At 36.1% G+C, this 22,316-nt stretch overlaps 6 protein-coding genes across 6 annotated transcripts; 4 read left to right on the top strand and 2 right to left on the bottom strand.

Moving 5' to 3' along the window:
• The first annotated feature begins 7 nt into the window (after positions 1–7).
• Positions 8–3,039, top strand: LOC116350668 (nibrin). Its single transcript, XM_031782543.1, has 3 exons — positions 8–141; positions 448–2,696; positions 2,766–3,039. The coding sequence occupies exons 1-3, from the start codon at positions 114–116 to the stop codon at positions 2,844–2,846; spliced, it is 2,358 nt and encodes a 785-aa protein (XP_031638403.1). The 5' UTR covers positions 8–113; the 3' UTR covers positions 2,847–3,039.
• Positions 3,040–3,413: 374 nt separating this feature from the next.
• LOC116350833 lies at positions 3,414–4,853 on the top strand. The gene is made up of 2 exons (XM_031782802.1): positions 3,414–3,548; positions 3,635–4,853. The coding sequence occupies exons 1-2, from the start codon at positions 3,470–3,472 to the stop codon at positions 4,801–4,803; spliced, it is 1,248 nt and encodes a 415-aa protein (XP_031638662.1). The 5' UTR covers positions 3,414–3,469; the 3' UTR covers positions 4,804–4,853.
• On the bottom strand, positions 4,822–8,557 carry LOC116350832 (leucine-zipper-like transcriptional regulator 1 homolog). Its single transcript, XM_031782801.1, has 13 exons — positions 8,208–8,557; positions 7,825–8,133; positions 7,695–7,749; positions 7,547–7,606; positions 7,315–7,481; positions 6,925–7,237; positions 6,697–6,860; positions 6,454–6,611; positions 6,218–6,386; positions 5,980–6,152; positions 5,742–5,920; positions 5,543–5,669; positions 4,822–5,469 (listed from the first exon to the last, which is right to left on the bottom strand). The coding sequence occupies exons 1-13, from the start codon at positions 8,360–8,362 to the stop codon at positions 5,177–5,179; spliced, it is 2,322 nt and encodes a 773-aa protein (XP_031638661.1). The 5' UTR covers positions 8,363–8,557; the 3' UTR covers positions 4,822–5,176.
• A 147-nt stretch (positions 8,558–8,704) lies between these two features.
• On the top strand, positions 8,705–10,220 carry LOC116350806 (zinc finger HIT domain-containing protein 2-like). Its single transcript, XM_031782750.1, has 2 exons — positions 8,705–8,894; positions 8,963–10,220. Exons 1-2 carry the CDS (start codon positions 8,860–8,862, stop codon positions 10,116–10,118), a joined length of 1,191 nt encoding a protein of 396 aa, XP_031638610.1. The 5' UTR covers positions 8,705–8,859; the 3' UTR covers positions 10,119–10,220.
• Positions 10,221–10,696: 476 nt separating this feature from the next.
• On the bottom strand, positions 10,697–17,041 carry LOC116350679 (zinc finger matrin-type protein CG9776). The gene is made up of 10 exons (XM_031782565.1): positions 16,613–17,041; positions 16,362–16,533; positions 15,703–16,232; positions 15,428–15,615; positions 14,027–14,244; positions 12,581–13,957; positions 12,434–12,505; positions 12,137–12,357; positions 11,685–12,047; positions 10,697–11,607 (listed from the first exon to the last, which is right to left on the bottom strand). Exons 1-10 carry the CDS (start codon positions 16,683–16,685, stop codon positions 10,910–10,912), a joined length of 3,912 nt encoding a protein of 1,303 aa, XP_031638425.1. The 5' UTR covers positions 16,686–17,041; the 3' UTR covers positions 10,697–10,909.
• A 682-nt stretch (positions 17,042–17,723) lies between these two features.
• LOC116350898 (protein vav-like) lies at positions 17,724–21,633 on the top strand. Its single transcript, XM_031782883.1, has 4 exons — positions 17,724–18,836; positions 19,774–19,949; positions 20,416–20,490; positions 20,974–21,633. The coding sequence occupies exons 1-4, from the start codon at positions 18,615–18,617 to the stop codon at positions 21,395–21,397; spliced, it is 897 nt and encodes a 298-aa protein (XP_031638743.1). The 5' UTR covers positions 17,724–18,614; the 3' UTR covers positions 21,398–21,633.
• The last annotated feature ends 683 nt before the right edge of the window (positions 21,634–22,316 follow it).

The following is a 22,316-nucleotide window of genomic DNA, read 5'->3' as shown; positions in this document are numbered from 1 at the left end:
GAATTTGTTGCTGAACACAACAGATTTGGGCTGATGTTGAGAATTTAATATTTTGTCAATATTTCGGTAAATAACAATTTAATTGAAGTGGATTTGTGTTGTTTTTTACAAAAATGTGGGTTTTATCTCACATCACAACCGGTGAGTGGAATTTTTTTTCGAATATTTGGGTATTTCACAATAAAATAGAAGGATATTTTTTTTTACGTTCTTTGTGTGCAGCAAATACGATTGTGCGTCACAATTCAAGTTACTTGTTTAAAAATTGTCTTTTTCTATAAATTTTATACAATATCACATTTTATACAAAAATGTTATGCCAATTCCATTATTGATGTTTTCTTTGTTTGTAAAAGTAATCTAAGCAAACATCTTTATAGTGTATTGTTTCTTTTATAAACTGTGACTATAGAAACCATTTTGAAATAAATGCATTGTCTTTTGTAGGTGCTCGGTTCTATCTATTGACGAACTCAAAGAGATACAGTGTTGGTCGTACCAAACAAAACGAACTGTTTTTACCCAATGATACGTCTGTGAGTCGTGATCATGCTGTGATCTATCGTTCATCGTCAGGCGTTCGAGTTGCGGATACAGGTTCGAAATATGGTGTATACGTTAATTCTGGTGTCGACACAAACAAGCCCATTGATCCAAATACACCGGTTGATTTGCGCACGGGACACATTGTTCGTTTCGGGCGTTTGGAAAACACATTCCGCCTTGAAAACATACCATTCACAGTGTGTACATCGGCAATGCTTCAAGCAGATCAGGATAAATTGAAGAAGCTATTAAAATTAGTCGATGGTACATTGCAATCCGTATGGAGCACCGAATGCACACATTTAGTGATGACAAATGTCACCGTTACGGTTAAAGTATTACAATCATTGGCGCATGGAATTCCAATTGTATCACCCCAATATTTCGAAAAATATATCGAAGTCGTTACCTATCAAGGACAAGATCTGCCCGATGTTAATCAATTTATTCCCGAAATCACAGAACCATACATCATCAAAGAGCCTGGAATGATGGAAGTGCATCTTGATCGACAGCGATTATTCCAAAACAAAACGTTCGTGTTCATGGTTAAACGGCACATGGCAAAATTCGAGTCCATTATCAAATTGGCTGGCGGTCAGTGCATCAGTATCGAAGATGGAAATTTGCGAAAGCAATTGTTGCTGAAGGCTGAATACATTCCAGTCCAGTATACACCGACGGCCAACACACAATGTTCGGCTGACATTGAAGAAATTGAGAAATACATCGAAAAGGAACGACGTTTGATCAATGAATCAGAAATTGGGTTAGCAATCATTCACCGAGCCACCGATCGCTTTTGTAATCCAGATCGAAAGATGGTGTCTGATTTCAAGCCAAGTGCGACGGATACAAATAACATTTTAAAAAAGATTCTCACCGAAGAAACTCCACATACAGCTAGCACCGAGAAATCGAACTCGAATTCAGTTGTAGTACCCGAATCGGTTGATTTGACAGGCACTGAACCAAACAATAATCTTCGCAATGTCGAAGCAATTGATTTGAATAAACCGTCAACGTCAAAAGTATCCACTGAAATGACATCATCATCACGGCGATCAACACGAAGTTCAACAAAAGGCACCGATGTTGTACCACAGAAGCCGCCAACACCGAAGAAAGTGCCGACACCGAAGAAAGTGCCGACACCGAAGAAGAATCCAAAACGTAAAAACGTGAACGAAGAGGAAACGGAAGCGGACCAACAAGAAACAGTCGCAACGATTGTTAGTGAACAAAGTATGCCACGGAAGAAACAGAAAACTCAAGATAGCGTTGAAAACCAAGGTGAGAGCACTTCTTCAGTATTCGTCGAACCATTGCCGCCACAATCCCAATCACAGAGTGATCTCAACTTTTCTGGTTTCATTAGCACACAACATCGTAAACGAAAGGCCACCCAAGACCAGTCAGAGCATTCGGCGAAGCGTGCGTCTGAGCCTAGCGAAGCGTTGACACGCAAACGAGCCATAAGTATGCTAACGGCTGACTCCGACGAAGAAGAAGATGATGATAGAGGCAATGCATTTAATTTTAATCGCAAATCAAAACGAACAAAAGTTACATCTGCTGGAACAACACAACGACGTGTTGCCCAACGAAATACATTAGATGATAGTGATGACGAGGATGGATGTGGTTTTAATTTTTCAAAGAAACCATTACCAAAAAGTCAGGCCAAACAAAAATCCACACAGGAAAAATCAAATGAAAAGGATACAGTGGATGGTTCGGCCGTGGCTGAATCTCAAAATTCATATAAGTTACCATTTCGACCGTCACTTAGTCGTTCATTCAATCGTACAATCAAACCGGTTGATATTACATTTGCGAAGACGAAATGCGATACACATTGGATCACGATGAAATTGAAAAATGAATTGAATTTGGATGAAACAAATCAAACGGACTCAACGCCAATATCGGATTCCGTTAAAATTAAAGAAGAAAAATTGGAAGAATGGGAATTGACCGATGAAGAACAGAAGAAGCAATGGATCAAATCATTTAAGAAAGCATTTGAAGTTCGAAAAGTTGAAGTAAACCTAACACACCGTTCAATGGCCGATGAAACAGATGGTTCAGTGACTGAATCTGAAAATACATCGCTGAACAAAAGCAAAAACTTCAAGAGATTTGTGAAGGTAAATTTGATTCGCTTGCACTGATTTCATGTTACTTTTATTTCAATTTATTTACCTTCTCTTTTACAGAAAAACAATTTCATCCCTCGCACCGTCGTCATCAAGACAACTACAGTGCCAATCGTACTGTCCAAATTTGCACGGGGGTAATCAAGTTTGCATCATGATGAAGTTTAAGCAAACATAAAAAACAAATCGATATAGTTTATATCCCATATATTTTTTCGTTCGTTACATTTACATTTCGTTATGCGTCCCAATCATTAATAGTAATATTGTGCTGTTAATTCAAATTAAGAATATCATAGTTTATCTCAATAAAAAAAATAAAGTGACAATCGAAGTATTGTTGTTTTTCTATATTTCTGTATTATTGAAAGTTTTGTTTCAAGGGATCAGAGTAAAAACAATTATTTCTTCGTGGATGATGGAAAATCAACTACATTTGAACTACTCTCACTCGCACACTCACTCGCCCAGACACACAGTCGCTCTTTCTATTTTACATACATTCTTTTTTCTTCATTGTCTCATAGTATACATATTAGAATTAATGTATGATCGAAAATAATCGAAATAATCGAAAAAGAATCAATAACAATTATTAAACAATAGAAAGGCAATTTATAAGTGAATTGCCCCTAGGAACATACCCTTGAAATGAGAATGAAATTACTTTTGACAGATTGATGTGCACATGTAGTTTTGACAGTTTGATCTGTTTGTTTTCATCTTGATGTGCCGTTGATTTCTCTTAAAAACTGAACACAAAAATGACGGAAACATGGATAGAAAGAAATCTACCAAAGCCAGTTATGCGTTCAACAATGCAAAAACTGAACGGTGATGTAGGTGAGTATTTTGAATATTCCCGTTTATAAAACGAATCTCTCTCCTCTGTTAACCTCTGTTTATGTGCATGCATTCATTCATTCAAGATTTCGATGCTCTGCTTAATCATTTCAACCATTGTGAAACAATTCACGAGCTCCGTCCGAAATTAGAGGAGACTGCAGCAATGGCATCTCGTTTGATAGCCCGTCGCGCTCATTCATTCCGAATGCAACCAAGTTTCATGTACTTTCGAAAAATGAATATCGCTCTATGCCGTATAAAAGAGTTGAACATTTATCAAGACCTAAAAGACTACCAAAATGCCATTGGTGTGGCAAAAACCGCTAGAAAACTGGACGACAAATATTATTTGCCCGATCACGGGAACTTTTTCTACTTTCTGACAAAGTTCCAATCGTTTACAAAATTACTGATTCGCATTGTAATGTGTGCACGTGAGTCACATCGACTTCTTCTGGAATTGTTGCATCGAGCCGCATTCATCGAAACTATATCATTGTTCATAGCCGTGTTGGCCGAAGTATGGACGATTTGTATTAAAATGTGCCAAAGTGCTGTGCAATTTTACAATGCATTTTATCCATTTTACGCGAAAAACTTTGACCAAAGCAAATTATTACCGAAACGATTGCACAAATGGTTAGGCGATGAATACAAAGAGTATATTGATATTTCGATGGACCAAAACCAACTGGAATCGAATGATGAATTATTTTTGTTTGAAAGCAGCGAGGCGGTGGAGAGTCAAGGCATAGTTATTGAGCAAAAATTTGAGCCAAAACTATTGGTCAGTCATCACTCCGGTTCAAAAAATGATAACGACGGTAAAAAGGCAAATGTAAATACATTGGATCTTCTTGATAAGAAGCAACATTTTCCAACCAGTTCAAAGACGGTTCCGGTTAAAGCAAAAGCTATGATATCAATGAAACCGTTACCTTTGAGCAACATGAGCTTTGATTTGGGTGAAAAAATCAGCCGGACGAATGCAACAAATCAAAAAGACACAAAGAAAGTGATAAAACGAATAGACGTCGATCAACTAAAAACGATAAAAGATATACGAGCGTTTCTATCCATCGAAGATGAATTGAGAGGAATGCACGATCAGAAATACACCGAAGGAATCAGTAACGAAGAATGGGACAAATTCAAAGCAGCCACGAATAGTCTTTTGATCCTCAGTCATCATGGATTGGTGCTAAAAAAGTTTAAAGCACAATGGAAAAATCTGAAAATGCGACGACGATAAAGCATTGTTTTTCTTTGCCATAGCACAACATATATTTTATTAATTATTTCTAGAGAATTTTTTTTAATAACATTTATAAAAATATCTTAAATAGACGATAAAATTGAAACATTCATAAAAGTAGAAATCTCAGCTGTTTCGCTTATTTGATAAGGAGTTATCATTTGTCAGATTTGTCGTTGATCCATCTCTGGTAGAAATTCTCTGTTACAAACTTTCAGTTCGAACAAATTCAATTCGAACGATTTTGTATGAAAACATTGAATAAATTTATCGTTTATATCTCGTCTTATTCATCATCGCCATCATCATGTCGCCTTTTCGAAAGCCATTCATACAGTACATTCACAGCATACTTGCTAAAGAGTAAATTTCATATATCACTATGAACGCTAGACGATGTCAGATCGTTGTTGATTTTGAGTTCAGCAATATAATCGCCCATCGCATGGATTATTTCAATCAGGAGGGGTTTGTTCAAATCATCTATTTTGGGAAGCCGTGAAACCTGGTGAAAATCATGGGCCATCATGTCTAATGCAAACTTTTTGATACGTGGAATGTTCATCTTGTCAGATGCTTCCAATATTTGCAACACATTTTGAACATGAATATTGTGCTCGAGATTATGTTTGCAGTATGCTTGCAATCGATTGTTTGTTAATCCTGAACAAGAAAATGAAATGAACGAAAATTAGTTTTGAAGAAAATGAAACGTATACCGCATCAAATATGTTACCATAGAAACAAGATGCTTGAAATAGATATAATGAATCTTCAGGTGGCATTCTTGTTTCTCCATAGTAAATGTATCGTAACAATGAACTAAATGCTTCTTGCGACGGTGAAATATCTCCAATCCGAATCTGTAAACAGAAAAGCACAAAAAATTGAAATGAACTATGGACGAATGTCAAATGAATCGTTAATTGTCGTACATTTACTGTGTTGTCTGCGGGCATGAATGATCTGAACATTGCCTGAAAATACGAGCATCGTGCTGCCAAAATTGATTTGTGTGCTGGAATGACGCGACCGTCAAGAATCAAGTTTATGTCGCAAAATTCTTTGCCACTTCCTTTCAAAAACGTGGCCATATCCATTTCCAATGTGGTTCCTGTGAAATAAGAGACTCGATTTAAGGGCGGCCATCAACATTTGTTTACCAAGCCATACCTAGTAATTTGCTGATTCTAATATCATTCATTCGGCCGGGGTAGACTCGCTTGCGTACGATTTCAACCATAAGCGGTTTATCTAATGCCGCAAAGTCAGTCGTCATAACAATGTTATTAAAATTATCCTCTTTCACAATGAAACTCATGCAGTGGTCCTTAATGACTTTCAGACTAGAACCAAGATAAAATATGTTTTAACTACATGTACGGTATTCTCACTTCCCATCGAAACTCACTTCATCTTATCCGCATAATAAAGTGCATCCAATACATTGCCTTTGGAGATTTTAAGCTCAAAATAATGAATTGAAACGTTTTCCAGACGCGTGATCAAGTATTGCACCGCCAACTGAAAAATGTCCATCATAAGTCTTACGATTTCTTTATTATCGGTTCGATCCGAAACTGTAATAAAAAAAATATTTGTAATAATTATCACGAAATTATAGGATTGAAATTCGTGTTGGCTTACAATCAATTCGATCCGTATAAATGTAGTGTAAGACTTTTTCAAAAGCCTCTGGTAATGCATCCGGTATTTTAACTTCGAGCATTGGCCGATCCGAAAATGGAACATCACTGGTTCCAAATAATTTTTCCAAATGTTCTTTCATTTTTTCACGTGCATCCCTACATAAGTGATGAAATATACCTCCGTTTAGATGAAAAAGAGTCTTTGAAACAGACAAACGAATGTGAGCTAAAAAAATCTTACAAAATTTTGTCCTTTAAAACTTTGGAACGAGCCGCAACGATGGCAATGTGAGCTGGTATCTTTACTTCGTCCATACCCACTAAAAATTGAACGTCACAAAATTGACGTTCCGTAAGGAATTTACCAAAATCATCATATAGAGTGCAACGAGGATAGGTTGGAAACTATAATGAAAAGTATGCATAATGGAAATGATTCCGTTTTGTCTAAAATACGGCATAATAATACCTGGAATCGATACATATCTGAACTGCGCACGTTATTATCAATTGTACCGCCGAAAATGTACATGGCATCTTTAATCACCGAAACAGAATGGAATACACGACCAGGTGGAATATCAGAGCCCTCCTCTGGCTTGATTGCCGACCACAATTTAGCATCTAGATCATAGCAGTGCAAATCATTTGGCAGCGTATTATCAGCGCTGCCCCCAAACACATACAAAAATCGATCGTGATGGACCATCGTATGACCGTATCGACGAGACGGTGGCTTTGGAGCACTTCGTAAAATGTGATCGTTTGTGATGCGACGCCAACTGTGTATAAAACCGAACACATTTTTCATTTAGATTAGACAATTTATTATTATTTGAATGTCAATGGTCAAACTTACGTGTTTGTCTTGAAATTGAACTCAAAGAGTGCATTCGTAATCTGGAGTCCACTTTGTCCAGAAAATACATACATGCAGTCACGTGCAACCGCAACTGGAAAGTTACAGCATGTTGGTGGTCTCTCACCTTTTTGCTCAATCTCTTCCCATTGATTGCAATCATCTTTCTATCGAATAAAACGTGGAACTTTATGAGAATGAATATTAAATAATTGATTTTTCACTATCTAACCGCCAAAGAAATAGTCCACATGTCATTCAAACGGCAATTTCCATCGTACCCCGCATAGATCTGTTTGAAAAGAAGAAAGAGAGAGAGGGGGAGTAGAAAGAAAGAAAAAGACGGTATGCTTGAATCGTTAAACAAAATGGTAAATTACCCATAGTTTATCATCATAAACAGCAGCACCGTGAGCACTTCTAGGTACGGGAGTCCTATAAACACAATTGCGTTGAGGTGAATATACCATAGCTGCTTTGGAAAATTATTTATCGCTTTGACTTTCTTACTTGCCAGTGAATTTCCATTCACTCCAATGGGCTCGTTGAAATTGGTACTGAAACAAATCATTCTTATTTGTAAGATTTGAATTTGAGTGAATATCTCCAGTGTAGCCACCAAATATGAACATCGAACTGTCATGAACAACGGCTGAGTGATGGTATCGCGGTGCTGGAGGTATACCTGTTGCAAATGCTCGGCCCCAGCTTTTATCTTTCACATCAAATCGAATCAAGTCATTCAGCATACTTTTGCCATTGTCACCACCAAATACATAAATTGCATCGTTGTACGCAACTGTTGTATGCTTGCTTCGTCTAAAAATCATACAAATAAACACTCAGAAAAGAAGAAACACTCACTAGATAGATGCTTTTATGTGTTACATTACCTGGCACCCACAAAAATATCACATTCTAACATTCGTTTCCATTGCAAAATGGTCTCAAGTGGCGAAAAATCCAAATCCAATGCATTTTCACCAGATAATATAACCTTCTCATGCTTCTCATGATTTCCGCATGCATTACCTGAACTCGAACTCATGAATACTGATTTTATTTTACGCACCGAATTAATTAATCGAGCAATAAAATAATATGCAATGAAATTGTAACAGTTCTATGCACTATTTTAATGGAATGAATCTTTAAATATCAACTATTTGATTGGTGTGTTGAAAATTCTCGGATGTCTTTGTGTTTATGCATCGGAATTTCATGAGAGCAATATTGATTTGATTGTGCGTACTCGAAATAAATAAATTGATATTGTTTACTCTCAATGTAGAGTTTGACAGATGAGACGTGAACAAAGGGTGTGTGTTCGACAAGGACAACTATACCTAACATCCGGCAATGACGTTTGAGTGACAGACTTTGAGCGGCTTTGCTGTTTGACAATCGGTTCATTTAACGCGTGTATTTGTTTTAGCAAAACAGAAAACATTTTGTTATTTCTTTTAATTTAAATTTTAAAGGTGTCAAACGCAGAAAATAAACGAGATAACAATTATAAGCAAAGAAGGACAATTCGCGGTGTCTATGATTACAATGTCTTCGAACAAACTTTGTCAAATGTAAGTTTTTACACATTCATTTACTTTAGCATGACTACCATTGAAATTGAATTATTTCTCTTTTTCAGATGTTCCAAAGGAACTCAAAAATACAATTGTCCGCGATGTAATCTTTCCTATTGCTCGGTCGAATGCTATAAATCACCCAGCCATTTGAAATGCTCTGAAGAATTTTATAAAGAGTGTGTACTTGAAGAAATGTCAGCTGAAAGCAAAATGAAAAAAGCAACCGGTCGCTCAAGTGGTGATGAAGATGTGAAGAAAATGTACGAAATGTTAAAAAGAGTGGAAAGTCAGCAACAAGATGAATCTGATTTTGAGCATTCCGATGATGATGAGCCACTTGACTCAGATGATGACGAAGATTCAGCAGACGCTGGTGATTTATCGAAACGCTTAGAAGGAATTGATTTGAATGATGCTGATGCGATTTGGTCGAAATTAACTGAAAGTGAACGCCAAGAATTCAATCAAATTGTGCAGAGTGAGGATGTTACTTCACTTTTACCCACATTCAATGCATGGTGGGAGAATAAAATCAAACGGAAATTAGTGACCGAATTGAATGGAGATGAAAACGATGAAGTAGAAACAATAGTCGACCACCCACAGATTGTGGAATCAATTGTTGATTTTGCACGAATTTCAACAAAAACACCAGCTTCCTGTGTTCTCAATAATTTAATTAATGTACTAGCCGCTTATGCATCTATGGTACGGTATTTTTATGGTGAATATAATTCAAACAAAATTGAAGCGGTCAACTATTTGGTGGCGGTGTGCGCAAATCTTCGCACCAATGCTAATTTTGATGATTCAGATGTAGCCATCGAATCAATTCGGCACGATGCACTCAACGAAGGCTATGCGATCGATGAACATGATGTGAAGCAAATGAGAAGAGATGTTAGTTATATCATGGAAGGTCCAATTCAAGATAATCAAACAAATATATTTGTCTTGGCTGCCTTATCGGATTTGCATCGACTTTTATTGGCCGTAAAAGTTGAACTGAAATCTACACAAACACAAATAACTGCTTTAGCAAGTGTGGCCAATGATCCATGCCCATCTTCCAGCAAATCAACAAATGATTCGAAGAAATTTACTAAACGCTTTAATGATCAGAAGGAAAACATTTGCTTGAAGTTAGAAAAAGGAAAATTAACCGCAGTTACCAAGAAAATCGAATATTATTTGGCATATGTTAAGAAATATCAGTAACATTCATTTTAATAAAATTTTGTATTAATTTCTTATGATTACCTGCTTCTCAATTGTAATACGATTGATTTTAAATGATAAAATAGATTCGATTGTGTTCGAACAAAAAGTATAAATTGTTTTTATTCATTCAATCATCGATTTGGCTAAAGAAGTTCAAAGAATCTGACTTTTTACTTGTCTTGAAATAGGTAATAGTTCAAATATGACATGATCAAACATTATATGTATTATGATATTTTCAGCCAGATATCGTCAGGAGCTGAAATTGAGTGAAAACAATAGATGTGATGGTTATAATTATACTTACATTGCTACAATAAATTTTATTATTTTCACTCCATTTCAGCTCCTGACGATATCTGGCTGAGCTGATTCATCTGGCTGAAAATATCTCATTATAATGTCTGGACATGATTGCTAAATGATCCTGCACTTGACTTGTTTGAGAATCTTTAATGTGATTTTTCTTGTCTCCTCTCGGTAATACTTACTAAGGCCACCATATAGGCTAATGTCACAATTGATAAAATAAAGCAAATCAATTTACTTATTTACTTTTAATAGAAATATGATGATTTTAAATTTTTGATTAAAGTAATTTTTATTTCGAAATCATAATGTTGTCTCTTGTACCATTTATGAAATAACATTTAGGAAAATGAGAACAAAACCTAATAAAAAAAAAAGTCGACTTAGTGAATTAAAATCACTTTTTTTTTGTTTTCCCGTGTTCAAAAGGTATATAGTTCTATCGGAGAGCGTGTGTGAAAAAAAACTGATTTTTTCCCTTAAAGCTGTTGAGCAGCTAAATCATCTGCGTCAATTCCCAACATGGCGAGATCGTCTAGTTCTTGCTGCCGCTTTTTCTGCATTTCAATTTCATGTTCACTTTCAGCTGTGCCAACATACTTTGTATTCGGGTCATCAATGCGATTTCCATCCGGATCCAACATAACAAAGTTATTACTAACTTCTAATACTGGTCCAGGAATTTTCGTCAGATTACCAGCTGCATCTAATATTTGAATGGGTGGTGTTGGAATATTTTGAGTCGATAGATCACCAATGGTCGTTGACAATGATGGCTCAATCGATTGCTGTACATGATTTTGTGCATAATGGTCGTCAGCATATAGCAAAGCATACTGTGACTGTTCGTCCATTTCGATGCTAGTGGTTGAAGCCAACACCGCACCATTGCTTTGATCTTGTTCAATGAGTGGCTGGTGTGAGTCTGAAGACATGTCCATTTGTACAAAATTAGATGCATCATCTTGCATCACAACATCGTTGCCTTCGCTAGGACTTTCGTGATCAGCTGGTGCTGCGACTACATTCTCAGCGCTTTGATTTTCTGCACCTTTATCGAATATAATGCTCAATGCATCTTGAAAATCTTTTGGTAAATTTCCTCTGTCAGATGGTGGTGGCGGTGGTGGGACCGCTGCTTCTAGTTCCATATTTTCCGCTTCCTCTTCATCGATTCCTAAATTTGAAGCGAAATAATATAATTCCATGAGTAAAACAGTGGAAACAGTGAATAAGTATATATGTTGTACAAACCTGGTGGTAGTACGGGTTCACTTTGCTCTTCAAAGTGAGGTATTACAGGTTCTGGCATTGGTGGTGGGGGTGCTGCAGTCATCATTGCATACTGCATTGGATCATATGTCGGATCCGGCATCAAATCATATTCTTCTGGTTGTACGGTTGGCAAAATAATGCCATGAATCCCATGTGTATTGTAAATATTTGCAAATTGTCCGGGATGCGCTAAATTATAGGCTTCGGCCTGTTTTTGTTGCAACTGTAACATCTGTTGTTTTTGATGGATTTGGAATTTCAATTCGTCTTGCTTTTTCTTTTTAATCATTTTTTCTTCTTCGGAAATGTCATTTGATAGATCTTGCTTCTTCGATTCATCTTCTGTAAAATGATAATTGAATATGTTTTGAATGCTTTTTCATATTTTCCTGTGTTTTATGCGTTTTGGACGAATTACTATTATTATTTACCTGTTGATTGTTTTTTGAAGACTGGCATGCGTCCAATGAATGGTAATTTTTTGCCAGGAATCGTTGCTGCTTTTTTCGCTGCTGCATTTGATTTTTTATCAGAAGCTTTGGTATTTTTGTCCGATTTCAAATCGCTCTTTTCGCTGTGGCGATCTCGGGATCTTGAACGTGAATAACGTGAATCTCTGCGTCTATCACGTCTTGGGCTACGACTGTATCGTCTAAAATTGCAAATTTATAGGCAAGATTAAATTTGATTTTGAATCGATTTAAATGTAATATAAATGAAAACTTTACCTATCACGTCTTGGGGACAATGATCGACTGCGGGTTCGACTTCTTTTACGTCTATCGCGTCTTGGGCTGCGCCTGTGAAAAACGAACAATCGAATTTTTGTAAAACATTTTAAATCGAAGACGATTTTTTTTTCTTTATTCCATTACCAATCCCGATAAGGTGAAGATGGTGAACGAGATCGTCTTTTACGATATGTATCACGTCGATCTTTCTCTTTGACCTCTTTGAATGCTTGATCGCTGTCATTGCGACGTCTATCGCTGGCCATTGACGATCGATCGGTTGTGTCCTCGTTCTGCTGCTGCGGTGGATTCAGCTTCAGTTGAACATTTGCATTATGTACTATTGTTGGCGGTGGCGTTTTATCCTTTTTCTTTTCTTCGCGATTTTTCATTTTGCCCTTAAGTTGCTCGAATAGCTGCTTTTCTTGATCGCTAATAACTGGCAATGGTGTCCATTGTGAGAGCATCGCCTCATCTCGTCGATTTTGTGCCTCGCCATTTGCGCTGATCGTCGGTGCCTTTGGAGCTATTGCCTTTGGTTCGGGTTGAACAACTGTCCAACCACCGGCGCTGCTACCAGTATCTCGAGGTGTTTCTTCATCATCTGATTTTGGTTTCAAATGTGCTCGTGCTGGTACTGCATTGACAGCATTACGCATCGCCACCCGAATTGATGTGGTTGAATCGATGATTTTTTCGTTTGATTCTTTTCTCTCTGGACTTCGACTGATCGATGACTCTTCCGAACTTGAAGACGAACTTGACGACGAATGACGATGCTTCTTTTTTGACTTCTTTCGCTTCTTCTTTTCCTTCTTCTTCTTTTTGCCTTTTTTCTTCTCAACCGTTTCTTCATTCAATGCAACGACCTCTTTAAGATCTTTAGTACGTTGATTGATTTGCAATGGTATACCATCGAATAAACGATTCGCTGCCGCATTTCCATATGGAGAAATATGCGGCGGCGGTGGCGCTGCAACTACTGTTGGATTCGAACTACTACTGTTGGATTTTTGCGAACTGATTTTGGGTGGCGATGGCGGTGCAATCACCTTTTGACTTTGCTCCTTTTCTTTTTCCCGATGCACATCGAATGCTTTTTGTCGTTCTTCCAACCATTCATTTTCGAAGAGTGGATTTTTCACAATGAATTTCTCGTATTCTCTGGCATGTGTTTGCGACTTAAGGTGCGATGAGGCACAATGCAAATCACCAATCCAAATTGAGCATAGTTTGCAATACCATGCGGTCGACGGTACGAAAAATTGAAGACCCCGTATTGGAGTTCGTTTGGTGGCCGCATTTGGATATGTGGGCATATCGTCCTTCACCAAATGTTCGTGCCATGGAATTTCCGGTGGTTTCACATTGTTCTTATGCTCGTCGCTATGCAAATGTAATAAATATTCCTTGGCTGTTTTTGGAAATGTTGAACATGCCTTACACCAATGTTGTTCTGGATCGAAAAATGTAAAGTTTATCTGTTCAACAGGTGGTATAGGGGCCGATTTTGATGATTTTCTGAAATTGAATTGAATTGAATAGTAAAAATAGAAATTTCTTAGGCTGGTTGGCTATTAGAATACATACTCATCTTTTCGGCTTCGTTCACTTCCTTTGCGCTTCTTTGTTAAGCTTTCGATTAATTTCGTCTTCAAACGTTCTGGTGAACTATCATCCGAATTTTCTTGTTTTGGTGCTACTTTTAATTTCTTGGGAGATTCATTGTCCGATTTATCGGCGCTTAATATTCCATTCAACATTTCAATTACATTTTCGATTGTACTAATTTTATTTTCAATTTGTGCCTGTTGGCAATCGTAGATTAATCGCATCGACGACAATGTTGACAACGACGGCGCAACGTTCGACGAAAATGAAAAAGAGAGAATAAAAAACGATTATTTAGCAATTTAATGACTGAATGTCACTGCAAATTTACATAAAGTATTTCATTGGAATTCATCAAACTTGCATTTCTTGCGTTTGCACACAGATACTTTTCAATAGATTTTTTTTAAAAAGAAATATTGGTTTTTCTTTCGGATGATTCATGGACACGTGCGCATCAAAGTCGAATGGCCCAATTCTTAATCGCTTGAAACGATTCACCATACACAATTTTCTCATTTCCAAAATTCGATTTTTTTTTGTTCCAATCGCGAGAAATATTTTGTTCTTTGCATTGGGGAAAACAACATCAACTTCAATTGTGTTGAAGTCGGCGCCGAACATACAATTTTCCATGTTGAACGATTTTTGATGTGGCTAATTACAATTTCAATTGCTTATGATCTATCCCGTTTTGTTTTCAGAAAATCTATCGAAAATCCCCCAAAAAGGCCAAGCGAAATATTGCTACCATTTAAACAATTTTATCCATGTGTGGTGCATGGTGTAAAAATCAAATTCAATGGAATTAAGTCAATAAAATTCTGAAAACTTAACGAGTTACAAAATGCAACAAATAACAAAACAATTACAACGTTTACTTTTTTTTTTGTATAAATCAGCTAAAAACTAAGTAAACACAGTGAAGATGAATGAAGTGATGCTGTGATAGACTTCACGATAGAGTTGCATCATCGTCTTTTCAATTTGAACCCGAATGTCTCACGCAATGCACTCGAATTTTGCGCTTAGCGAGAAAAGTTATTTTCTTATATTTGCCTATATTAATCTAGCACAATGAATAAATGACCAGATACGCTGTGAAAAGTGGGAGAAATATGTTGACAATTTTTGTTTGCTAGTTGGTGCATTATATAATTTGATACGATTTTGATTTGTTGCAATTCATGAAACACAATCAATGTTCAAATAAAATCAAATGAGAAATGAAAATAAAATCTCACTCAAAATCCAAAATACATTTTCCACGCGGAAAATGAATTGTGATTTTGAGCAATGAAAATAAGATGCAAAAGAAACGAACAAAATAAAGTGCATAAAGTGTTGCAACTCAACAAACAATCTTCGATTGGTATTTACCTGCAATCGATCATTTTGTAAGATAAAACCATTTGTTGTTGGACTTGGCGGCACATCGCCCGTTAATTCTTCACGCTGTTCTTTCAACGTGATCAGTTCACGTTTCAATGCACTCGCTCGACAAATATAATCATCGCGTTGCTTGCGAATTGTATCGCGTTGGATTTTCTTTTCAGCAGCAATGGCAGCTATAACGAAACATAAATAGGTTTCCATTGAAATGTTTTTTTTTTTAATTTTATTTTAACTTGTTGACATTAGAAGTATCGTTTTACCTTGCCGCTTTTGTTGTTCTTCGTCGGTTTCATTGATTGGTAGCGTTGGAACTGGTTGACTGACTGTCGAATCGGATGCAGCTGGTGCACAACTAATGATTGGTGGTGGTGGCACTTGTGCATTCCATACGTAATCTTGTGTGGGTGGAGGATAGGCTGGAAACGATGTAGGAGGCGGTTGCATCATTGGATGATAGTCATAATTTCCGAATGGCTGAGCATTTGGAAAAGATTGATGTTGTGCAACAAATTCGGGTTGAAAATGTGTTGGTGCATAATCGTTCGGATAGTTTGTCGCGGCTGCTGTTGGTGGAGGTGGTGGTGGCTGTTGTGCTGGAGCTCGGCTATTTTCACGCCCTTGGCTCTGTGAACGTTCCCGCGATGATGATGCATTGCGTCGATTTCTATACCGATCAAAGCTGGTACTTCGACTTCGACGTGCATTTCGGTTGCGACCGCGAAAACCGGGTGACCGTGATTGTCTTCGACGATTGTAAAAGTCTCGCTGGTAACCACCTCGATTGAATTGTCTAATTGAAATGGGAAAAAAAATTTAATTCCAAGAAAAAAGTGACACGTGCACAACCACATCAACTCAAATAACCTTAAAATTCAAACAGATTTGTCAAAAATAAAAAATAAATGTGTAATAAACTCACCGTCCATATCGTCGGTCCGGACTGTAATGGCCTCTTGATCGGCTACGACGTCTACGACTACTTCGATCACGTGATGGCGACCTGGAGTGTGAATTCACCGACCGCGAACGCGATTTGCGTTTTGTTTTTCCATCATTCCGATCCGATGGTTCGGCCGATGGTGTTCGTCTTCCTATTAATTACACACAATTGTTAAATGATTAATTGAATCGACATCCAAATCGAATAAAAATAACGACGCAATTGCATACTTCTTGACGTTTTCTGTTGACTATCGTCTCCATCATTTGGTTCATTACCACTGCTTCTTATTTTGTCATCCATATTGTTGGCTTGTGCATGAACGCTTTAGCGATACTAGCAACAATGACAAAAACAACAACAACAATATCGTCGTCAAAATTACAATGTCGAAACCAACTGTGTGACCCTTGAAGAAAATTAAAAATGATATATATATATATATATTTATATCACAAACGTTCGTCAGACATAGAACTTTGATTGAATTTGATAAAAGCCCAAGAATTTTCAATTAACTCGATTTTAATCACTTTTTCAATTATGAGAACTTTTAATGGATTGCTGCAATTTAATTAGAAAAACACTTTTTTTTGCTCATGCAAATATTGACCGGCACAAAGTAAAGTTCACCGCTGTGAGCAATGGTTACACATTGATGGATTTTACAATGAAAATTTTTCGTAGCTTAGCATTTCAAACGTCAAACCAAACAATTGAACGTTGTCATGTTGGCAACGCATGATTTCAGCGATGACTGTTGTTTGAACGTTTATCTATGTATTTCATCACATTTTGTGCGATACATTCTTATTTCTAAAGATATTCCAATTTCTTTCATTAGAGAAGTAATAAAGCATTTTTTTTCCCTTCAAATAAATCAAACTAGTCTTACCATTTTTTTTTTCTTTAAACCATCATAAACATTCAAAGGCGTTTATAAAGTTGACATGTAGATGTCGTAATAGTTCAGAGTCTGGACTGGAAATACTATTGTACAACAAACAAGCACATACACAAATCACTGCAATGAATGAAATTTTACCGCGAAACATTTATTCAACTTAAACTGTTTGGCACATGTAAATTTTAATGCAAAAATGTGTACATTTTCATAAAGAGAACTGACTAAATTCTAAAGTATATTTTCTATGCCATTCCAAATACTAAATAAATAATAAAATAATGTGATAATTGGTGTGTCGAGTTAGTAATGAATAATCACATGCGATAGCTTCCAATATTTCCATTTGATGTATGAACTTCCAATGGCTGGATTGAATGGAATTTCATGACTTTTATGTTTAATCACATTCACTTCAGAACAGAATGCTTTCGAAACAAAACATCAGATAGGTACGAGACACACGACATACCAACACACATTTGTGTTACGCTCTCCCATTTTCAATACCAAAAGAGAATAAATTTCGATTTTTTTTGGCGATTAATATGACCGAGTGGCGTGTAAATTTACGTAGACAAATCTAAAATCAGGTTTTATTCAAAAATTTCGTTTCGAATTTAATTTTGTAGATAAGTAAATTTTCAAATTTAGAGTAAAACAACCAATTTCGAAGCAAGTGTGTATCATAAATGAAGTGCAAGTGTAATTGCCGTGTATTAATGCATTGAAATCATCATCAAAATATCACCGAAATATCACATTAACTCAATCGTTTTTTAATAAAATAGTGCGTGCTTGTCGTCATTTTGCACGCATAATAAAAGTGTCATCAGCTAATTTGAATACTAATTTATTCACACGTTAAATTATCTAAATAAAATAGTGAAAACGACCGAACGAAAGAAGAAAAAAAAAGAAATTAAATATTGTGTGTAATATAGTTTTTATTTGTATTTGTTCGTGTGTCACGCATTTCGCAATTTTGTTCGTGCTCATTAGCAGTGATATTAATTTTCATATATATTCTGCCGATATTTAATTGTTTGAAATGGAATGTGTGTGCTGTGCATACGACACAAGACGGTGACCGAAAAATTAATTGGAAATAAATCTATTGTGCTTATGAAATTGATAAAAGCATTCAAATTCTGATATCATTTGACATCGGTGATTGTCTACATTTCTATGTGAAATCAGTTCAGATTTCATTTTAGCTGTTTTGTGATCTGAAGATACAATTTTCCACATTATTTTTCAATTCGTTTCACCAACCTAATTGGCAAAAGGTCTTGTGTGTTTTAATTGAAACGAGTAATTAAGCAAATATGGCAAGTAATTTATCGGATGATTTGTGGCGTGAATGTGTGGACTGGTTGACGAGATGCAAAGCGATTCCAAGCGATCACAAAGCAAATTGGAAAGACTCGGAGATCCGTGTGTTAGCCTTGACTCTACGAGACGGTGTTATATTGTGCAATTTACTAAATTCAATCGATCCCAATGCCCTTGACATGAAGGACTTCAACCGCAAACCACAAATGGCACAAGTATGTTCTATTTTCCATAAACAATCTATTTTTACCATTGCAAAATATGAAAAGAAAATATTATAGCAGAGGGATTTCAGACCATTTTTTTTTTCGTTCGCTGGAGCTCTATTTATAATCAAAGCATTTCGATAACAGCCAATCGAATAAACGAGAACGAATGAGACAACGATAATTTGATGATTTGCTGTTCAAACAAAATATCGTAAAACATTCATTTGCGTGAAAATATATGGAAAGTACAATCAGCATGTATCAGTACTACACTATACGATCTTTGTATGTGAGCATTGGTTGTTGTTGTTGTTGTTATTTTTTTGTTGTTCTTGGCTCTCTTTTTTGTCGAGTCTTTCTCAACTCGCACACAAAATGAACACAATCGAATTGTATAGTTGAGAGAATATGGCAACCAAAATTGTTATATGTGTACAAAACATATGTACATTTGGTGTCGATGCATCTAGCATAAATAAATTTTAAAGGCGCATTCAGACAGGATGTACACGACTGTTGTTTTTGTTGTTTGTGTCACTTTTTTCCTCCTCCTCTTCTTCTTCTTTTTCTTTTGTAAATGCTATCATTGAGAAACATCAAATCATCACCATATATATATAAATGCGTTCGTGTGCCAGAGCTCACTTTCCGTATAATTTTTGATTCACATAAATGAGTTGATTGAAATGAAAATTCATAATAATTCGTAGAAGCTCAATCCTACGCAAATTAGTTTATTCTGTTTAGTGTGTCATCAAATTTATCTGTTTCAATGTAAATCGAAATGTATTACCAGAGAGCTCTAGTTGCTGTTTTACGCGTGATTAATTCAATATTTTATTATTTCTCGTTTTCTTTTCTCTCTCCCGCTCACTCTCGTCATTCAACGTAATTTCCTGTGTAATTACTGTCACATTGTTGTCATCGGTTGGTATCGATGTAGTTTTTGTGCTGCCAGAATATCAAGTTGTTCCTAGACACATGCAAAAATTACTATGGCCTACGGGAATCGGATCTTTTTGAACCGACAATGCTTTACAATTTGACTAATTTCCATCGAGTTTTAATCACATTATCCAAGTTATCGCGACGTGTTGCTCAAATTCATCCACATTTACCGTAAGTGTACAATGCTTCATGCACCATAGAACTGTTGATAATCTTATACCATAGTACGTAGCATAGAAAAATCCATATTTCGGTGTTTTTTTTTTCGTCCGACAACCTTTGAAAGTTGCATCAAATTCAATGAGAAGCGTGGAACATGTATAGCATAGTATTATGCTATGCTTTTACTTTGCCATGTGGTTGCAGTCAAAGATTTGAACTCTAGAACATTAATGAAAAGCCATTCAAAGCAAGTTGTAATTGAGTCCATGGCATTTGTTTCCACCCTTCACAGACTGAATCTGTTGAACATGAACGAAGGATAAAAGGATAAAGAAAGTGTAGACCCGTATCTAAAACATAAAACAACGAAGGAGAGAGACAAAAAAAACTGTTGTCAGACTTGATCAATTTTTAATATCTTTCTTTTGTCTTTTTTTTATTTATTTTTCTATCTCCAACTTTCGACGACGTGCAGAGGCTTTAGCATACAAGTTTCGCCGTCCGAACGAAGCGACTCCAGTGAAGATATCTATAAGGATTTACATTCAACGTAAGTATTCAATGTTAAAAAGAAAATATGGAAATGAGATTCTACATTTAATTTGTTGTTGTTATCAATTTCAATGGCATTACAATCAATATCAATGGTTTTATTCTAATCGAGAGACACCTTTGTATTCGGTTCGTTGGTCTTTTAATCGATTCGTGTTCGAGAAAGCATTTATTTTGATTAAAACATCCAGCAGACACTTATTGTTCACAATTCAAAACCTTCGCACTTTGCCGTCTCTCTCTCACTCTCTCGCTCTCTTTCTCTCTTTCTCTCTACATCTCCCATGAGAGAATGCAATGTTATTCATCATTTGCACAGCATTTAATGTTTTGTCCTTGCAAATCACTTGTCACAACATAAATTTGATGAATTTTCTTCTCTTTCCTCTGATTTTCGTCGTAATTTATTGCTGCGTTATTCGTTTAAATTGTTGTTAAATACGTATTACATCAAATCGCATTAAATCGCATCGCACCACAGCAATAATCATCATGCAAAAATGTCGGATAAATGTGCAGAGAAATCGGAGACAAATGGCACTCGATTAGCTAACAATGAGGATGCTCGTACAACTTCTGTCGATAATAACGAATGTGATAGCAGCGGCAGCAGTTTGGTGGCTGACGATGAACAAGCGAGTAGCAGTTTAAATAGCAGCACCGAAGAGAATCAAGAAGAATTAGAAAATCATTTGAATAATGGTGGCTCGTCGACGGTTGCTACAATAAAAATCACCGAACCACCTTTGGGCAGCGATTGGTATCTTTATTGCGATGATGACTTTACAAATGTCAGTTTAATCGAGGAAAAAATCTATGAGGATCTGTGCTATGTGACCTTCTCAAAAAAACCCGAGGTAGTGTGTCAAACTCAAGTGACCCCCGTAACCATTTGGCACAATTGAAAACTTTTGCTTCTGTTATAGTTTTGACGTGTGGTTGTTATGTCATGTGTTGTTTGTTATTACTATTGCTATTCTCACGTACAATTTTCTTCTCTCACTTTTGTTTTGTTTCTTTTTATTTTTGCTGGTAGTGTGTTGTGTTTGGTAGAGTGTTATTTTCTAATGTTGTTCCGAAATTGTATTTACTTTAGCCATTTATCGGATAAAAGTTGACTCAACCTTTTCTTTTCTCTTTCTCTCCCTTTTTTTGATTTATTTTGTATTCGTTGAGCGAATTGTAGCTTAATATATTGTAGATTGTCTTGTCATTTATTTGGTCTTGATTTATATTTGATTTGGAAAAGTTACTTGTACAAAAAATGCCATTTTCACCCACTTAGAATGCGACTGTATACATTGTTCATTGCCAACACTTTTGCAAAGATAACATTCATCTAATGAATTTGGGTGCTCCGTTCATTGGCTTGTGTCTTTCATTTCATTTGAACGATGCTGATGTTGTTTGAACATTAAACAAACAATGACTTTAACCGATAGATTTGAGAAACCACGCACATCCACAATTATTCACACAAGCACATCGAACACATTTCATTCATCAAGTCTGACAATGTCATCCTTTTTCCCCACAATGTGTCGCATTAAAAATTCATTTGACTTTCATGGTTTGGCGTAATCATTTTGATTTTAATGTGGTAACAAACAGAACCGTTCAAGCATTTCAAATGTGCGCCCTTTTTTGATATTATAAATTGGTTTTTCCAGATTTTTTTTTTTCTTTCGCTCATTCTAAACATATTCCGTTGGGTATTTGTGCGAACTAAGTAAAATATTCTTACGTCTACAGTAAAATATATTATATATATATATATAATATCCAATTTTTACGCAAAATCACGAACACACAATTCATAAATGT

This window comes from Contarinia nasturtii, unplaced genomic scaffold (assembly GCF_009176525.2).
Source record: "Contarinia nasturtii isolate CC-2019 unplaced genomic scaffold, AAFC_CNas_1.1 Cnas_scaffold_4311, whole genome shotgun sequence".
In the NCBI taxonomy this organism is placed as follows: domain Eukaryota; kingdom Metazoa; phylum Arthropoda; class Insecta; order Diptera; family Cecidomyiidae; genus Contarinia; species Contarinia nasturtii.
The sequence above is the reverse complement of the archived record's forward strand: the minus strand, read 5'-3'. Positions and strand labels throughout refer to the sequence as shown.